The sequence below is a fragment of the Rhynchophorus ferrugineus genome, unplaced genomic scaffold (assembly GCF_030347505.1).
Source record: "Rhynchophorus ferrugineus isolate W39M unplaced genomic scaffold, kcgeb_rfMv2 rfM4, whole genome shotgun sequence".
Lineage (NCBI taxonomy): Eukaryota > Metazoa > Arthropoda > Insecta > Coleoptera > Curculionidae > Rhynchophorus > Rhynchophorus ferrugineus.
The window spans coordinates 48,046,591-48,062,825 of NW_027472583.1; the positions used below are offsets into that span (position 1 = coordinate 48,046,591).

Sequence of the window (16,235 nt, forward strand, 5' to 3'; positions counted from 1 at the left end):
CACTCGATGGCCAATTTCAATGCCCCGTTTACATTTAGTACACTATTCACTATTCCAGCAAGCCTTTCTAATAAAAGATCAAAACAATCACAAAACGAAAAAAAAGTATTTTTCATCCCAGGTCCGATCATTAATAAAAAAGTTATGTTACTGTCATAACATTACTAACAATCCTGGAAACCATAGAACCGTAGCAGACAAATAAATGAATGATTTAGACAGCTGAAAAACGGAAAATATTTTCCCGCACTCCTGATTGATGGATTTACAGCTTTTATGTCTTTTTGTTTCAAATAACGGAACTAATTTCGGATTTCAATTAATTCTGAAGATCCGTCCCGACTTTCGGATCGATTCTTCTTAATATTCACCCCTGATTTGAATTAGCTGGCGAGCAATGAACCGAAAAAGTTTTTTTTAACCGGTGATATTTTATTTTAGGTAGAGACTCCAAACCCCGATGTAACTGCCTGGATAGTGAACCTTACCATGCCGAAGTATCTTTTTCCGTTTGAACTGAAACCGTCGAATAGTGTGGATGCAGGCAGTTATGTTACCAGTGCCAAATTTCATGGAGAAAACAGCGTAGATATAGTTTGGTTGAATCGGAATCAGAACAAGTTTGTGGTGGTGATTTGTCGAAATCAGAATAACTATAATTGCGAAAATGTAAGTTATTTTAATAACGATTATAATACACATATTCTATTTTGTTTTGAAGAATATTGTTGTGGTATTTGTTAACTTTTTTCAACCATTCATTCGATTATTCTTTATCTAGTAATGTTGTATAAAAATATTCTATATTTGTTATAATGTTTTTTTCTGAATTTTTACTAACATTATCAGTATGGTTTGAAATTCTGAAACTACTACAAAATGTAATATCGGATAGCACTTATATGAAATCCATTGTAGTCCAAGTCGTGAATTTCTATACGCAAATAATAAGATGAAACCAATGGTACAGTTGTTGCAGAATGCAGAATATTCAATCATCTGCAACTAGTTAGGTACAGGATATATGTTCGAGAACTTTATCTGTTTGAATAAAAAGGATATGAGAAAGTTTATAAGAAAGATAAGGAAAATATTTTTACGCCTTACATGAAACTATCAAACAACCGCTTGTGTCAATCTGTTGAATATTTTATCAGTGAAAACTCCCCATAAGGCTTTAATTATGTTGAGGTTTGATGATTGTGTTGGTCATGGAATATGTTTGATGACACTCTCATGCTCCTCAAACCAATATTGAATCATTTTGGCTGAGTCTAGTCATAGAATGGCAATATAATCAAAGTATGTATATTCCTAACATTATTTAACATTATTTTGTAGCCTTCCCCATACTTCACGACAGGAAGCAGACAGTCTGGATTGTAGGCTTCTTTTGTGGCTTCCATACATAAACCCGGCCGTTTTTAGAAAACAATGATTCATCGACCCATGCCACATTTTTCCAATCATCAATAATCCAGATTTTATTATCGTTACACCACTTCTTTCTCAAGTTAGCGTTGGTTTCCGTTGTAAAGGATTTCTCAATCACAACCCTTCCATAAATGTTAGCTCTGTAGAGCTCTCGTCGTGCTGTTTTTACCAAAAAAAGTATTACTCAAGTGAGTGTTGAGTTTTGCTGTCAGTTTTGCCGCGGTAGTTTAATGTTGTCTGGCCACAATTCTTTTTAATGTTTACCAAGTTCTCTCAGTTAACTTTGGGTATCGCCCATTATTCCTTATCGCCGATGATATTTTACCACGTTTTGTGTATTCTGTCATTACCGTGCATACTGTCGTTCATGACACTAACAAGACAATTAACTATTTTCGTCACAGACGCCCCCGCGAAGCGAGCACCGCTGTTTTATTCCGTTCCTTCAATTTCGTCCCCGTTCGGCCGATACAAAAATACAATTTTTAAGTAAAATTGCTGCTAAAGTTTTCTAAAATGTTCTAAATATTAAGCATCATAATATGTCCAAATGCTAATATTTATGTTTCACATGCACTGTTAATAAGTTTAAAACAATTTTCTAATTTAAAATAAATTTTATATATATCTATTACCTACATATAAAGAAAATAGTTAATATACATACATATTTCTAAATTTATTTTGATAGTTCCATGTTGAGAAGGAGCATGATGACATCGGTTGGACGGAACCCGTTTACCATCCAGTGTTTAATGAAAATGGCACCAAGGCACTCATCAAGCTTCCAGTGAAAGACGGAATGAATGGGCATTATATGCACGTTTGCATAGTGGAAAATGGAAAAGTAGTACCATTGTCACACGGTCCATTTGAAATCATTCGAATCTTAGCTTGGGATGAAGAAAATTACTATGTGTAAGTATTTATATTCGTGTATATGCATGTTTATGTGTTTGGTTATAATAATAGACCATCACATATCATAAAGTTAAAATATAAGTATGCATATAGAATGTATACATTTGTAGATTTACAGAGAATCTTCTTCACAATGAAGTTGATGTGGGTACAGACATTTTTTCTCAATTAGAACTCAAAATTTTATCAAATTTTTCATCATCATAACAGGTCAGTTGAAAGTTCTCGGCCTGACACATAGATGGCGCTACTAGAATTAAATCAATATGTTTTTTAGTTAGCCCTAACCCTCGATAGATGCTTGTATAAATTTGACAGCTGTCAAAGCAACTTCTGTTATTCTGAAAAAAATGCATAAAACGGAATTTCGCGTATTAACAAAGTATTGCTTTTTGAAAAAATACAGTTGAAGCAAAAACTTGGCGTGATGACGAGTGTCCTAGGAAAATCAACCATCAAGGATCAAGGATTGATATGCTAAGTTTAGACGTGGAGAAATGAGCACCGAAGACGAACGCAGTGGACGCCAAAATAGTTGTTAACGACAACATTAAAAAAATCCACAAAATGATTTGATGACCGTAAATTGAAATTGAATGAAACAGCAACACTCTAAAGATATCAGCTGAACGTGTACATCATATCATTTACGAATGTTTGGGTATGAGAAAGATCTGTGCAAAGTGGATGCCGCGCGAGTTCACTTTTGACCAAAAACAATGACGAGTTGATGATTCGGAGCAGTGTTTGAAGATGATCAAGCGTAATAAACCCGAGTTTTTCCGTCGATATGTGACAATGGATGAAACATGGCTCCATCGTTTCACTCCGAAGTCCAATTGACAGTCCTCCGAGAGGAATGCACACGATGAACTCGCTCCAAAGCGTGGGAAAACGTAATAGTCGGCTGGCAAGCTTATGGCGTCTGTATTTTGAGATGCGCATAGAATAATTTTCATTAACTACCTGAAATAGAAAGTACCATCAACAGCGACTATTACATAGCGTTATTGAACCATTTGAAGGACGAAATCGCCAAAGAACCGCCGCATTTGAAGAAAAAGAAAGCGCTGTTTCACCAAGACAGTGCACCGTGTCAGATGTCAGTGAAAACGATGGCAAATATCCATGAATTGGGCTTCGAATTGCTTTCTCAACCACTGTATTCTCCAGATCTGGCCCCCGGCGACCATTTCCTGTTTTTAGATCTCAAAAGAATGCGAGGAAATTTTCATCGAATGAAGAGGTGATCGCCGAAACTGAGACCTATTTTGAAGCAAAGGACAAATCGTACTACAAAAATGGCATCGAAAAGTTGGAGGGTCGCTATAATGCAGTGTATCACCCTTGAAGGAAATTATGTTAAAAAAAAAAATAATTTTAGCAAAAAAAATGTCTTTTACTATGGTAGGCCGGGAACTTGTCAACTGACTTGTTATATCAATACATCAACTTACAATGTATTTTCTCATTTATTCAGACTTACGTTACTACCATCCTATTTATTATAACGTTTGTTCTGACCTCAGTGAATTTCTGTCGATTAGTTTTTAACGTATCATTGCTTCTTTTTAGAACGAAACACAACATTTAAAATATTTATTTTTCTAGAACTGTGAACAAGTCTTAACACCCTCAATCCAAGAAATCCATTAAAACAGAAAATTCAATAACGTGGACTCCGAACCATTTAGATATTGTAAGGAACTATTTGTTTAACCACTTGGGAACTGACCACTGACAAGGGGAATCATTCTGAAACAATAATAATTCATAATCCTCTTTTTCTTGAGTATTTTTTCAAGGTTTATATGGATCAATTTTCTGTTAATATGCTAGAATAGATCCTAATTCAGTTGAGATTAAACTTATTAGAGAATAACATAACACTAAGCTGCTGAATATAATTGTATTCGCTTCATCAATTGAAGTTTATCTTACACTTCAATCGAGGCTCACAGCAGGTTCAAACAATTCATTCTTAAATTAATAATTCGGCATTTAAACATAATCATTATATGACAAAAATCTCATCTCCAAAAAAATCTTCAGTATAATATCTGCTTCTAGCGTGTCATTTTATAATAATTTAATAATTTATAATTTCAGAAATTAGCTTAAATTTATTTAAAAAAATTAATTTAATTTAATTTTAAAAAGTGCTGATGTAAGGTGATATTAGAACCTTATAGTATAAAAAAAACAGCTAGCAGCTAGCAGTATAAGAAAAAGTAGTGGTTAGTGGTCGACAATAGTCTAATTATACTAAAAAAAAACTTATAAAACGTGTATGGTCTAAAAACAAAACACATCACTCTTCATATTACATCACTAGATCGATTTAGTGGAATATCAAGTAAAAGAAACGACCAAAGGGTCTAAGATATAGGTGGTCCTTCGTGCATCTGGACAGCTTTCAGCTATATTTTTCTACCAGTTTGTCTTTAGAGTTTTGATGAAATGAGCAACTTCAGTCTAACTTTGGAGCCCTAAGACCCTAAACTACGCTTACCTGTATTAGGAATACAGGTAGTGTTTTTTTTCAAAGCACTGAACTTCTCTTAACTATAACTGAGTAATACTACGAGTAAGTGCCGAACGATTGGCAATCCAACGTCAGCTTGTCTTCTTTTATTGATAACTTGCTTATTTTTTTGATAAGTAAATTGATTATGGCCAACTCAATGAATTTAAAAGAGAATAGCCTTATAATTTCCACAGAATCCTACCGACTGTGCCAGTTACAAAAGACGGGAACGGAACTTAACGGAAATAAGTTACGACTTATTAAATCCATTGCATAAATAACTTATTTAATTTCATCGTATCATATGACTTCCGGATGTCAGTAATTGCACTTATGATAAAAGCATTTCGTAAAGTCAACATATACTTATAACGATGGGGACGATATCTTTACTCAAGATATTTGTGTATATTTATTTAAATACAGATTAATTAAAAATGTAATACATCTTCCCCCTTTATAAAAAAATATTTTTTCTGAAATAGCCATAATTGTTTTTATAACTCTTTATAGATATGCCCTCGGTACGAGTCCCAATAAACCTGGCGAACGTCACCTACTCCGAATCCAGGGAAAACCGAACACCAAAGACGAAATGACCTGCCTCACATGTCTATCGGATCTAGACAGAAACAACACTTTCATCGATAGCTTAAACGAAACTGTTCTGAACAACAACCTCTGGCTCAACTACCCCTGCGAATACAACAACATTATATTTAGTAAGAGCGCCAGTTATTTCGTACAGGAATGTCTGGGACCAAATATCCCCATCGTCGTGTTGGCCAAGACGCTACCCAATATCCGCTTAGCTGTATTGGATACCAGCAATAAGTTAAGGAAAAGAGTGAAGCGATTTTCGGCGCCACAAGAGAAATCGATTTCGGTCGAAATTGAGTTCGGATACAAAGCTCAGGTTCGATTATATTTGCCAGCGGTGTTGAGGGAATATGAAGATACAACATTTCCTCTTGTACTTTTGGTGTAAGTATGTTCAAACATCTTAGTTAATTTATAAATGTATTCGCCTCATCAATTAAAGTTTATCTTACACTTATTTTTTTAATACATATAAATTCGGCATCAATAAGTAAGTAATGAAGAAAAAAACAAATTTATTGTAAAAATTACTTTATTCTTATAAAAAAGAAACTCGGATTACACAACAAAAAGTATTTTTTATCAAGATGAGGTTCGAGCTAAGCCCAAAAAAATCTACATCCAACATTCTACATTCACTTCATTTTCCCTTTTCAATTCCTGTTGACTTCGTAGAAAAGTATTTCGTAGAAAAAGATGTTCGTCAAGTGAAAATGTAAAAACGGTCGTAAAACATAAAGGCGTATTTTGTACTTCCGAAAAACCACTACAGTATCAAACCATTTTTGCAACTATAAATGTAGGGTTTTTTTAAACCCATGGCGTAAAATAAAAATTATATTTAACAAAACAATATAAAATAATAAAACATCTTAAATATAAAAGCATATAAGCATATAAATATATAATAGAGAGCAAAATCAATGATATAACAACTACTTACTCAATAAATGGCAAAATAAAAAATAAGCGTGCAAAATCTTGATATTCGAGGTGGTCGAGTGATAATTTTGCGAACATAATAAAAACATACCTGAGCAACCAATTTTCAATGATAAGGGTGAAATTAAAATATTATGTAGATAATCTATTGTGAGGTTATTGAAATATAACGGCACTGGCGTCAAAATACTATCAGCTGTAATAGTATCAATAAATGAATATTTCGACAAATACTGGTAATGGATAGTAATCAGTAATTAACGGACAATCATTATAAAACAGGTAATAACGATAACTGTTATTTATAATAAACCACATATAATGGATGTATATAGCCAACGAACAACATATAATTGATAACAATGATAATAGCAATAATTGAGAGCAATGATAAACTGTGATTGGATGAAGGATGACATGTTCACGCAGTACAAAGGAAAAGTAACACACAACGTACAAGCTGATGTCCTAACAATAACGACGTTAAGAGATCAAGGGAAGTACCGCGCGAGATCTGCTGACACTAAGGTTAGTAGGCCTCGCTAGGATTAAGCTAAATTCTCAAAATAAATAAATAAATGAACAGTACTGTTACTAGTGCACTCACTTCTCTAGCTCCAGCCATGATGGATGTGCGTACAAGGGAGAAAGATAAAGGCTCACGCTGGATACGCTGCCACCAATAGCTAGCAGAAACCACTTTCGGTGGCGTTCATGCATGCTTCAAGCTACCCATAGATCAAAACTGCGTATCAGTAACTTTAGCAACTTTAACATTCGTTTCTGGATTATAAAATAGCTATAATTTATAACACAGTTACAAATAAATCTATTATCTTTGATTTGCCATAATTTTAGAATTCTGTGGAATATATGACGATTCAAAGAAATAAGATATAAATAGAGTGGAATAATACATACATAGATATATATATATATATATATATATATATATATATATATATATATAACGATGGATTGATAAATAAAAAGAGAAAACTGGAATACTCTGTGGACAAACTCACCATTTGATGAAACTCAGCTTGGACGGCACAATACACAGTAAAATAAACTGAGTACGAAGAACGTAGTAACCGCCGTTTTTAGAAATTGACTTTTACGAAGTTTCAACGTCTCTAGGACGTCATCACATATGGCAAATCCAACCCCCGAGGAAAACTCAACAACGTTGCCATTCGTGGAAATTATTTCTCTTAATAAGTATTCGCAACAACGACAAATCATACAATTAAAAGGAAAGGTCAATCCCGTCTAGTTCCTATATTATCGTTCAAACCTTTTTAAAAAAAACACTTGAACGACCCAAAAATTAAAAGGTCTAAAATATTGAACTACGAGATGAAATTCTTAAGTACGAGGGTCACTATTTATATTTCGGGAATTGGCAATACTGTTGTCATGTGAGTCCATCTGACGGTTCCATCGTAAAGTTTGATTTTTTTGACGATATACGTATTCAGAACATTTTGTCGCACGGACGTTATTTGTTTATTTTATATTTAGTTGAAAGTTTCGTCTCGGCAAAAAATTGAACTGAATCGTAAACATTTTCGAGCGTTGATTTTTTACGACTAATCGCTATCGACTATCGCTGATTCAGTGAATTCAATCATCGTCATAGTTCGCTGTCCGACGAGTTTCGTGAAAGTCATCCAAAATCGGCTGTTGTGCCAGAAAACATCGATGATGTTGTTCGCACACGAAGCACTTCAAAGAAAATGGTAGCCTGTTTCTTCGGGAAAACTGGTCATATTGCAGCAGTGCTTCTAGAGGATCGTAGAACAGTAAATTCTGATTCTCATGACAATGCGCGCTCCCAAACAAGAGACTATTTGAGCACTCAAAACATCGAATTGATGGGTCATCCGCCGTAAAGCCATGGTTTGGCACCCAATGACTTCTTTTTGTTCTCATCCGTGAACAATAAACTGCGTGGTCAACGATTTTCATACCCCGATTTTTTTTCCTATTCCCGAAATATAAATAGTGACCCTCGTACTATAAATATTCGGAACCATGATTTCCTTGATTGGTACATATGTGTCTGTGTTTTAGAAAAAAAATTATCGAAGAAATTTAAACAACTAGAACTGGCTGTTAAATAAATCACTCCAGAAGATTATTTCTGGATCGTTGTCTATATTTGAACTTTCCAGGCACATATAAGTGCAAAATCCTGTTAAAATAAGTACTGTTAACTCCTGTCAAATCTCCTGTCCCAACAAACCTGTTTTGCTTATTGAATACCTGACAACCATTATTCAAAAACTTCACTGTGTTTCCATTGCTTATCAATTGACTCACTGATAGTAGCTGACTGTAGCTAAATCTGGAACACATAATAGATTTTTCACAGTTATATCATATCTGGTCTTGCCCAACAATAGTCCTACTATAGTCCCAATTTATCACCTGAATAAATCACAGGAATATTTATTTTGTTGTCCACTATTATTTGTTTTAATTCTATGGAAGTATCAATATCTTTCAACCTCTCTTGACAGTTACATTGACAGTTAGATGTACCCCCGCCACTGAGTCTATATACCAGTCCGAAAGCATCTGAACTATTAGTTTTTTTTTTGTCGCAATTATTCTGAAAGTGCCGATTTTTTTAAATTTGTCACACTTTACATCCTTATTGATTGCAATGCTACTTACTAGTAAATGCACTCCAGTCCTGCTAGCATCTACTGCAGTGTAGTAATTTATTCTTTATCAAGTCTGTTGTAATAATTCTTAAATGCTGAATCGCTATTATAATAGATAGACAACTTCATTTATATAGCTTGCCATATATCCGCAGCTATCTAGATATAACGAAAATTTATAATTAATTTTTCTTCCGAATCATTTATAATCAAACGTCTTCAGTTTGTTCCATAGCTCCAAACATGTCGATTTGGCTTCACTAATATGGATATATAAGGGTGCGTCGATTGTTAAAATTAGATTTGCCTTCGCCATGGCGTCATATTTTTGCTTAACACCTGATATACATTTCGATATTCCTTCCAAAATTAGAAAGTTCCCTACAGCGAACGCCCAATCTTGGAACATTAACAATATAATCATATATCTATCAATCTAGCTACAGATATCATCTTTGTGCTTTACATTTTTAAATACTGTTATAATGATATGATACTAAATACTGTTACTCCAGTAGTTTCTTTAATATGTTTATTTGCAGCGATGCTTCACCGTCTTCTCAAACTGTTTCTTCTAAATGGGAGGTATCCTGGCCTTGGTATTTGACCAGTACTAGGAACTATATAGTAGCGAAGATCGACGCCAGAGGTTCCGGTTTTCAGGGAGTCAAGATGAGAAGGGAGATTCAACGACGGATCGGATTAATAGAGGTTCAGGACCAGCTTGCCGTTCTAACGTATTTACGAGACACCTTTAAGTTCATTGATCGGGAGAAGATATGTATCGTTGGAAACGGGTATGGGGGATATGTGGCCGCCATGATGCTACTCCAAGATTTCCATCAAGTGATCAATTGTTCTGTTAGTATATCGCCGATAACAAATTGGAGATATTACAGTAAGTTTCTTAAAAAGTTTTACCATTTGTTATGTAATTAATGGAAAAATAAATAATAAACGATCTGAAAACCGCCCAGCTATTTTAAATTTAAAATAAAAATATAATATTTATAATTAAATTGGATTTACAAAAGAGGTACGTTTCATTGTTATGAATTATATTCAAATATGTCCATATATTGACATTGTAGTTTAATTTTCAAGGGTGTTTCAACATTTACTTCGAATTTTCAATTTCAGATTCCTTTTATACTGAAAAGTATTTGGGTCTTCCGAGCAAACATCCGCTGGAATATGAGAATGCCGACTTAACTTTAAAAGCAGCCAATATCAACAACCGCAACTTCCTGTTAATATACGGCACCGCCGACACCACAATAACTTCGCAACATTCCATTATGCTTTCTAAAGCTCTTGTACAACAAGATGTTCTATTTCAACAACTTGTAAGTACAGTTTAATATTTGAAGCTCCGCTAGTAAATCAAACAGGTAAAATATGCAGAAATCCAATTCAATGCTGGATTCTCACAAAGCAATAAGCGCTTACTTGGATTTTGCAATATTTTATTAAATAATTTTTAATGAACTAGTCGATACTCACAATTCAACCATGACAAATATTATGTTTACTGGAGGAATATCCATAAAAAAATTCTTTACTTACACCCATGGAAGATAAAGAAGATCTTATGAAGCTTATTTAACTAAAACAAAAATGCCCAAACCATTATAATCTGTACAGTTTGGCATGAATGAAAGAAAAATTAACGACTTTCTCAATAACTATCAAGATGAAGTCGATTTTTAAATGAAATATAAAACAGTCAGCCTCCACATATAATTAAGATCATAGACCTCGAATTACTAGAAGACTAGAAAAATAATAACGTGTGAGCCAAGGAAAACTTTGGTAAAAAAAAGGTGAAAAAAAGAAGAATACAAATTCGAACAGTTATTTGGCATATTATGTTATATCTGTACATATGTATATATGCTTCTCTGTAAAATATTCAATGATTCGTCCAAATTTCGCTAATCCGAGTACCCAAGATAAGAAAATCTGATGAAACAAGAAACCAGAGCTCATAATGCACATGAAAGAATAAGTAAACCTTGTGTACTAAAAATATTGAAGCCACCAACTGCTTATAATATAAAATTAAATTCAATTATTTCAATACTACCTGCTTCAACGGTACATATAAGTGTATCGACACAGGTTGGCCAGGCAAAAATGACACACAAAATCGTGAAGAATTCTTCATATTTTTTACTCCGTGACAAATAAAGAGGATTTTATTATATCTTGTATTTCTTAATCACTACTTTTAGAATGGGAAATCGGCAAGAGGGAAACACTAGCCGATCACTATTCCAACAAGTGGCTATTCATTTATTAAGTAAAACTTTGGGCGAGGGACCTTGTTTTTTTGTTATATTTTATTGCTAAGTTGCTAAAAATTGTTCGTTTGAAAAATTGAAATTAAAACAAGCCAAACATTTTTTTTTATTTCCTTTAGATTCGAACGTAATAAATATTAAGTATCACAAAAATCGTCTTACCTAATAAATAAATGGGAACTAAACACACAGCCTGAGATCTGAAACATAGTGAAACACTAATGCAGTCGTACCTAAACTTGTTATCACATAGGCCTAATAAACAGAGCCTCCCCTTGTCACTAGAAAAGTCAGTCTTAATTCACTTTTGTAACAAAAGGATTGTGTTTGTATTAACCATATTAATAGTAAATAACAATTCTCTTGAAAACGAAGGCCATCGTAATTTCTTAGGCAACATCTTAAACATAACCTTCTATAAGTTGAACAAGCTTACTCACATTCGATCTTAGAGACAAGTGCTCTGCCTATTTTACAACGGTTAGGACACACAATGGGAGCACATAGAACCAGCTTCTTCGTATAATAAACTAAACTAAATTAAACTTACACTAAAATAATCACTACAATACAGATCCGAAATCTGATAATATGCCTGAGGTTTAAGAAATCACTTAAATCACTCTATACCACAATCTGTAGAGAGAAGTAGTCTGGACGTACAATAATTTACAGACGATTAAGAGAAAAGGAAGGACTAAGATGGCGCAGCTATTACCTGCCAACTAGATGAACCATTTTAGTTTACCGGCGACTGCCACAGGCCAAGAGCTACCATCAAATAAAAAGTTAACTAAAACTCGAAGGGAACCTAGAGCACCTATCTATACCTCTGATGGGATTTCTGGGAACACTTTCAACAACTTAAAATTCTTTCAATGCTTGTATAAGGCCTACAGGTTCAAGAAAATAATGTATGTACAAAGGATGTTATAATTCTTCAAACCCCCGAGAAGAAGTGTTTGATAAAGTACCGCAGGTTGCAAAAGGATTATTTTAAGATATATTATGTTTGATACGTACAAGTCGTAAAAATATGTAGCACATATATAATCCATATTCGTTTATTAATATATTAGTTACATTATGAAATACTTTATTAAATTTTAAACAACTTACAAGAAAAAAACGCGAAAAGAAAGTCATGATCTCAACGACAACAAAAATAACTATTGTACAACCTCTCAACGTACCTCTAAATTAACTTATTTTTATTATGTTCCAGGCGTATCCAGACGAATCATACCAATTCAGTCAAAAATCTTTATTACACATGTTCAAAGAGATCGATCTCTTCTTCAACGATTCCTTCGGACCAGTAATCGACGAGTGGATAGACGACAGCGGCTTCTTCATTTAATGCAGGCTTTACCGTAACGAGGACATAATAAATTAATAACGACTATTCGATCTGTCTCTCTCATGACCTACTATTTATAGAATTAAAATACTACTTCGATTCGATACTATATCGCTCTAATATTGTCTCGTCTTCAAAACGTAACCATCATCACCATTTTACACCGGATTTGGTGATTACAGTAGATATTATTTCTTAAATTCGAGTCTTAGTCTATTTGCCAACACCAAAAACTACTAGTCGGAGACTTCTGATTGTCTGAATGTTATTTATAGATGTGTGTTTGTGACGTATGGTGAAAGGATTCTTAAAAACTCCAAATATTACGTTTTAAATGCGTCTTGTTGGCCCATTCGTGAGGCTCTATAATTTTAGTTCCGTATTTACATAACACATAATAGGTAAGCAGTCATTTAGAGATTTTTAAATTTTCCCACAGTTAATATAGTACTAAAATACAGTAGTTTAGTATTCTAGTAAAAATCATTAAATAATTAATTAGGTAAAGCATTTAAAGGCTACAAGGAAAAAAGTATAAACGTTAGGTTTCCATTGTGTTTCCTATTCATTTGCAAGAATTAATTCAATTGTCACTTGAAATATACTTTTTTCACTTTTCACATCCCAAAAAATGAATGTTTATCTGGCACTTTACAATTTCTTTTTTGAAGATGAAAACTGAATACTTAAAAGTTGATATTCTCCATTATTACCCATGTTTTTCATTTATTCCTTGCTCTAGCAAATCATAGTAAACACAAATTATTTTATCAAAACATATCCAATATATTTTCTCCTCACTTAGCATTTAAACTGATATGTTTGATGCTTTTGGTTAATAAACGAATACAACTGTGATGTTTTTGAAAATAATTATTTTTTTAATATCTATTTTTGAACTTTGGTGTTTTACTATAGTTAAGAATATAGTTTGATATAAAAATCTTATCATTCATTATATATTTTATTTATATAAAATGATGTAAATGGGAACACAATAATTAAATATTATAAATTTAAGCTAAACAAAGTAGTTGAAGATTGGTGTATTTGAGGTAATGACTCTGAGGTACTGACTCTGACGTGATTTTGAGGTATAGTAAAACTCGTCTTTGACAACTTCATTGATTTTTAAAAAGACATAGAAAACATTTTCTATTTCTATTAATTACTTTGACAATTAATTAATAACATATTTTATAAAATGCCATATAACTACAAATTTCTGTTGGTTAAATTCAGTTGAGCGAAAAACTTTTTGGGACTTTTTTGGACTTTTTGGGTTAAACAAGTTTTCCAAGAATTTATCTAATGAATATTTTGACTGTCTGGGCTGGCAGGTACAGTTTGATATTGGACGTTAAAAATATTGTGGTGAAATAGAACAACGTATTGGCCAAATGTTTGATGAATGTTTTCAAATCAAACCTAAATATATATTTCAATACGAAAATAATTTTTAATTTGGAATGATATCTCTATTTACACTATACTCTATGAAAAAGCCTAAGAAATTGGAAACAATAAAATTTAAATCTTTTAGATTACCTGGAGGTCTAAAATCCGTGCATTTCTATAATTTCCTATTGATTTAGAATATTTTCAACAATTTAATTAATAAAACTATTGAATCAAAATTTCAAATCATTATTTTCTTTATTGTTTCATTTTAGTTCAGATAGTTCAAAATGGTTTGTCAAAAAGAAGCACATAGCTAACAAAAAGCAAAAATAGAAGAAGAAAGTACTGAGAATAACCAATTTACCATATACAAAAGAAAAACAAGTCTACAATTAAATAAACTCATGGCAAATACGAGAATCACAAAAATGAATGAAAAGAATAAATAAGAAGAGTTTTACGATTTAACCCATACTTTGAGAGAAAAAAAAACATATATAGAAAATTAGTAAATCAAAATTATGTTTCCCAAACATAAAGGACGTAGGTAAATATAAAAATATATTTTATAATTACTCCTTAAGAGCATTGGTATAACAAGACCATTTAAAACTTAACATATTAATATATTACTTAATGAAAAAAAGAATCATATAAAAGTGTAAACACAATATAAGAGGCTTTTATAATAAACTTATCGTGCAAGTGTCTGATTTAAAACAACCTGTAAAAAAAGACTTTAAATTAGGTTTTAGGAACCACTATTATCGAATGATCTTATTGTATATTAAAACAGACACTTGTTTTGTATATTTTTCTACGACATATACGTGGCTGACTTTTAGAGCTGTTCCTTTTTTGTTTGTTTCAGTTTTTATATTATTTTTTACCATTGTTTTCGTTAAATTACTTGACGTTCAGTATTGCATACCAACGCTGGCAGCTTTAGCTTTATCAGTATAATTCGTTGAACCAAAATTTCTCCTTTTCCTCACATAATATATATATATATATACAATTTATTGAATACGCGGGATCGGTATAAAGACGAGGTAACGGGCGAAATTATGAAATGTATGGTGAAGTTGCCAACGAACGCACAATAGCGAGAGAGTCCCGCGTATTCCCGAACAAATCCCCACAAGTACTTACGTAACGATAGTGTATAACAGAAAAAAAGAGATAGAGTATATGTTTATATGTGCCTAATTGTATAGCTTTATGGATATAAAGCTGTTAAATTCCGTAGTTATTTAAAACATTAAAAAATTTATATACAACGTTGTTATCAGATGTTATAATTTATGTGTTAAGTACAATTTATCTAATTATACCTATGATACGGATTAAAATAAATGTTTCATTTAACAATAAGTTATGTCTTTTATTTAATCATGAATGGGTATAAAACATCACTCAATAAGTCTGCTGTCTAAGAAAATATTTGTTTAGAAATTCATCTTGGTCAATTCTAGGAAATCAGTTCTTCGTGTAGAAAATTCTAGAAAAAAAAAACACCACCCTCGTGATCGTTTTCTCCCAACGTTCCTTGACCTTTTTGTAACTTGTTCAATAAAAGAGTGATGATTTAATATTTATTTCATATAAGGGTTTAGTTGATACGCTCGAATCTAAGATCCAGAAGTTGATTGATAAGTAAATGTTGTATTATGTTTTTTTCAGAAGTAACTTTTGCGTATGTTATAAAACTAATAAAAACTCTGTTGGATAAAGCGTTACAAATAATGAATTATCGATATGAATTGAATTGATGTAGAAGTTATAATTAAATACTGTTATATACTTGCTTTATGTTATGGTCGCAAGTCTAAATATCCATTGTGTTACAAGAATTTATGTCAAATGAGGCATTTTTTTTATTTGAGAAATACCCAAAGGAAGCGAGGAAAGATATGGGGGTGGAGAAAAGAAAAGAGAGTGAGACGTCGTCGTGGATGGTCTTTTATAGCCTGGAACTGCATGGTACCAATCCATAGCGCGTTGCCAAATTTTGAACTTGTTGTAGGTGAATGCGTCTAAAGGGTCGTGGCGGTCGACACAAATCCATATGTTTT

The 16,235-nt window shown here is 32.6% G+C and overlaps 1 protein-coding gene across 4 annotated transcripts in view; it reads left to right on the forward strand.

Annotated features, from left to right (window-relative positions):
* Positions 1 to 15,534, forward strand: part of LOC143196452 (inactive dipeptidyl peptidase 10) — a 417,095-nt gene extending 401,561 nt beyond the window's left edge. For all 4 annotated transcript variants that reach the window (XM_076404133.1, XM_076404131.1, XM_076404132.1 and 1 more), the window contains 6 exons: positions 442 to 669; positions 2,126 to 2,352; positions 5,396 to 5,866; positions 9,639 to 9,994; positions 10,237 to 10,442; positions 12,625 to 15,534. In XM_076404133.1, coding sequence (XP_076260248.1) covers positions 442 to 669; positions 2,126 to 2,352; positions 5,396 to 5,866; positions 9,639 to 9,994; positions 10,237 to 10,442; positions 12,625 to 12,759 — 1,623 coding nt within the window. In that variant the 3' untranslated portion in view covers positions 12,760 to 15,534. The remainder of the gene's footprint in view (positions 1 to 441; positions 670 to 2,125; positions 2,353 to 5,395; positions 5,867 to 9,638; positions 9,995 to 10,236; positions 10,443 to 12,624) is intronic.
* The last annotated feature ends 701 nt before the right edge of the window (positions 15,535 to 16,235 follow it).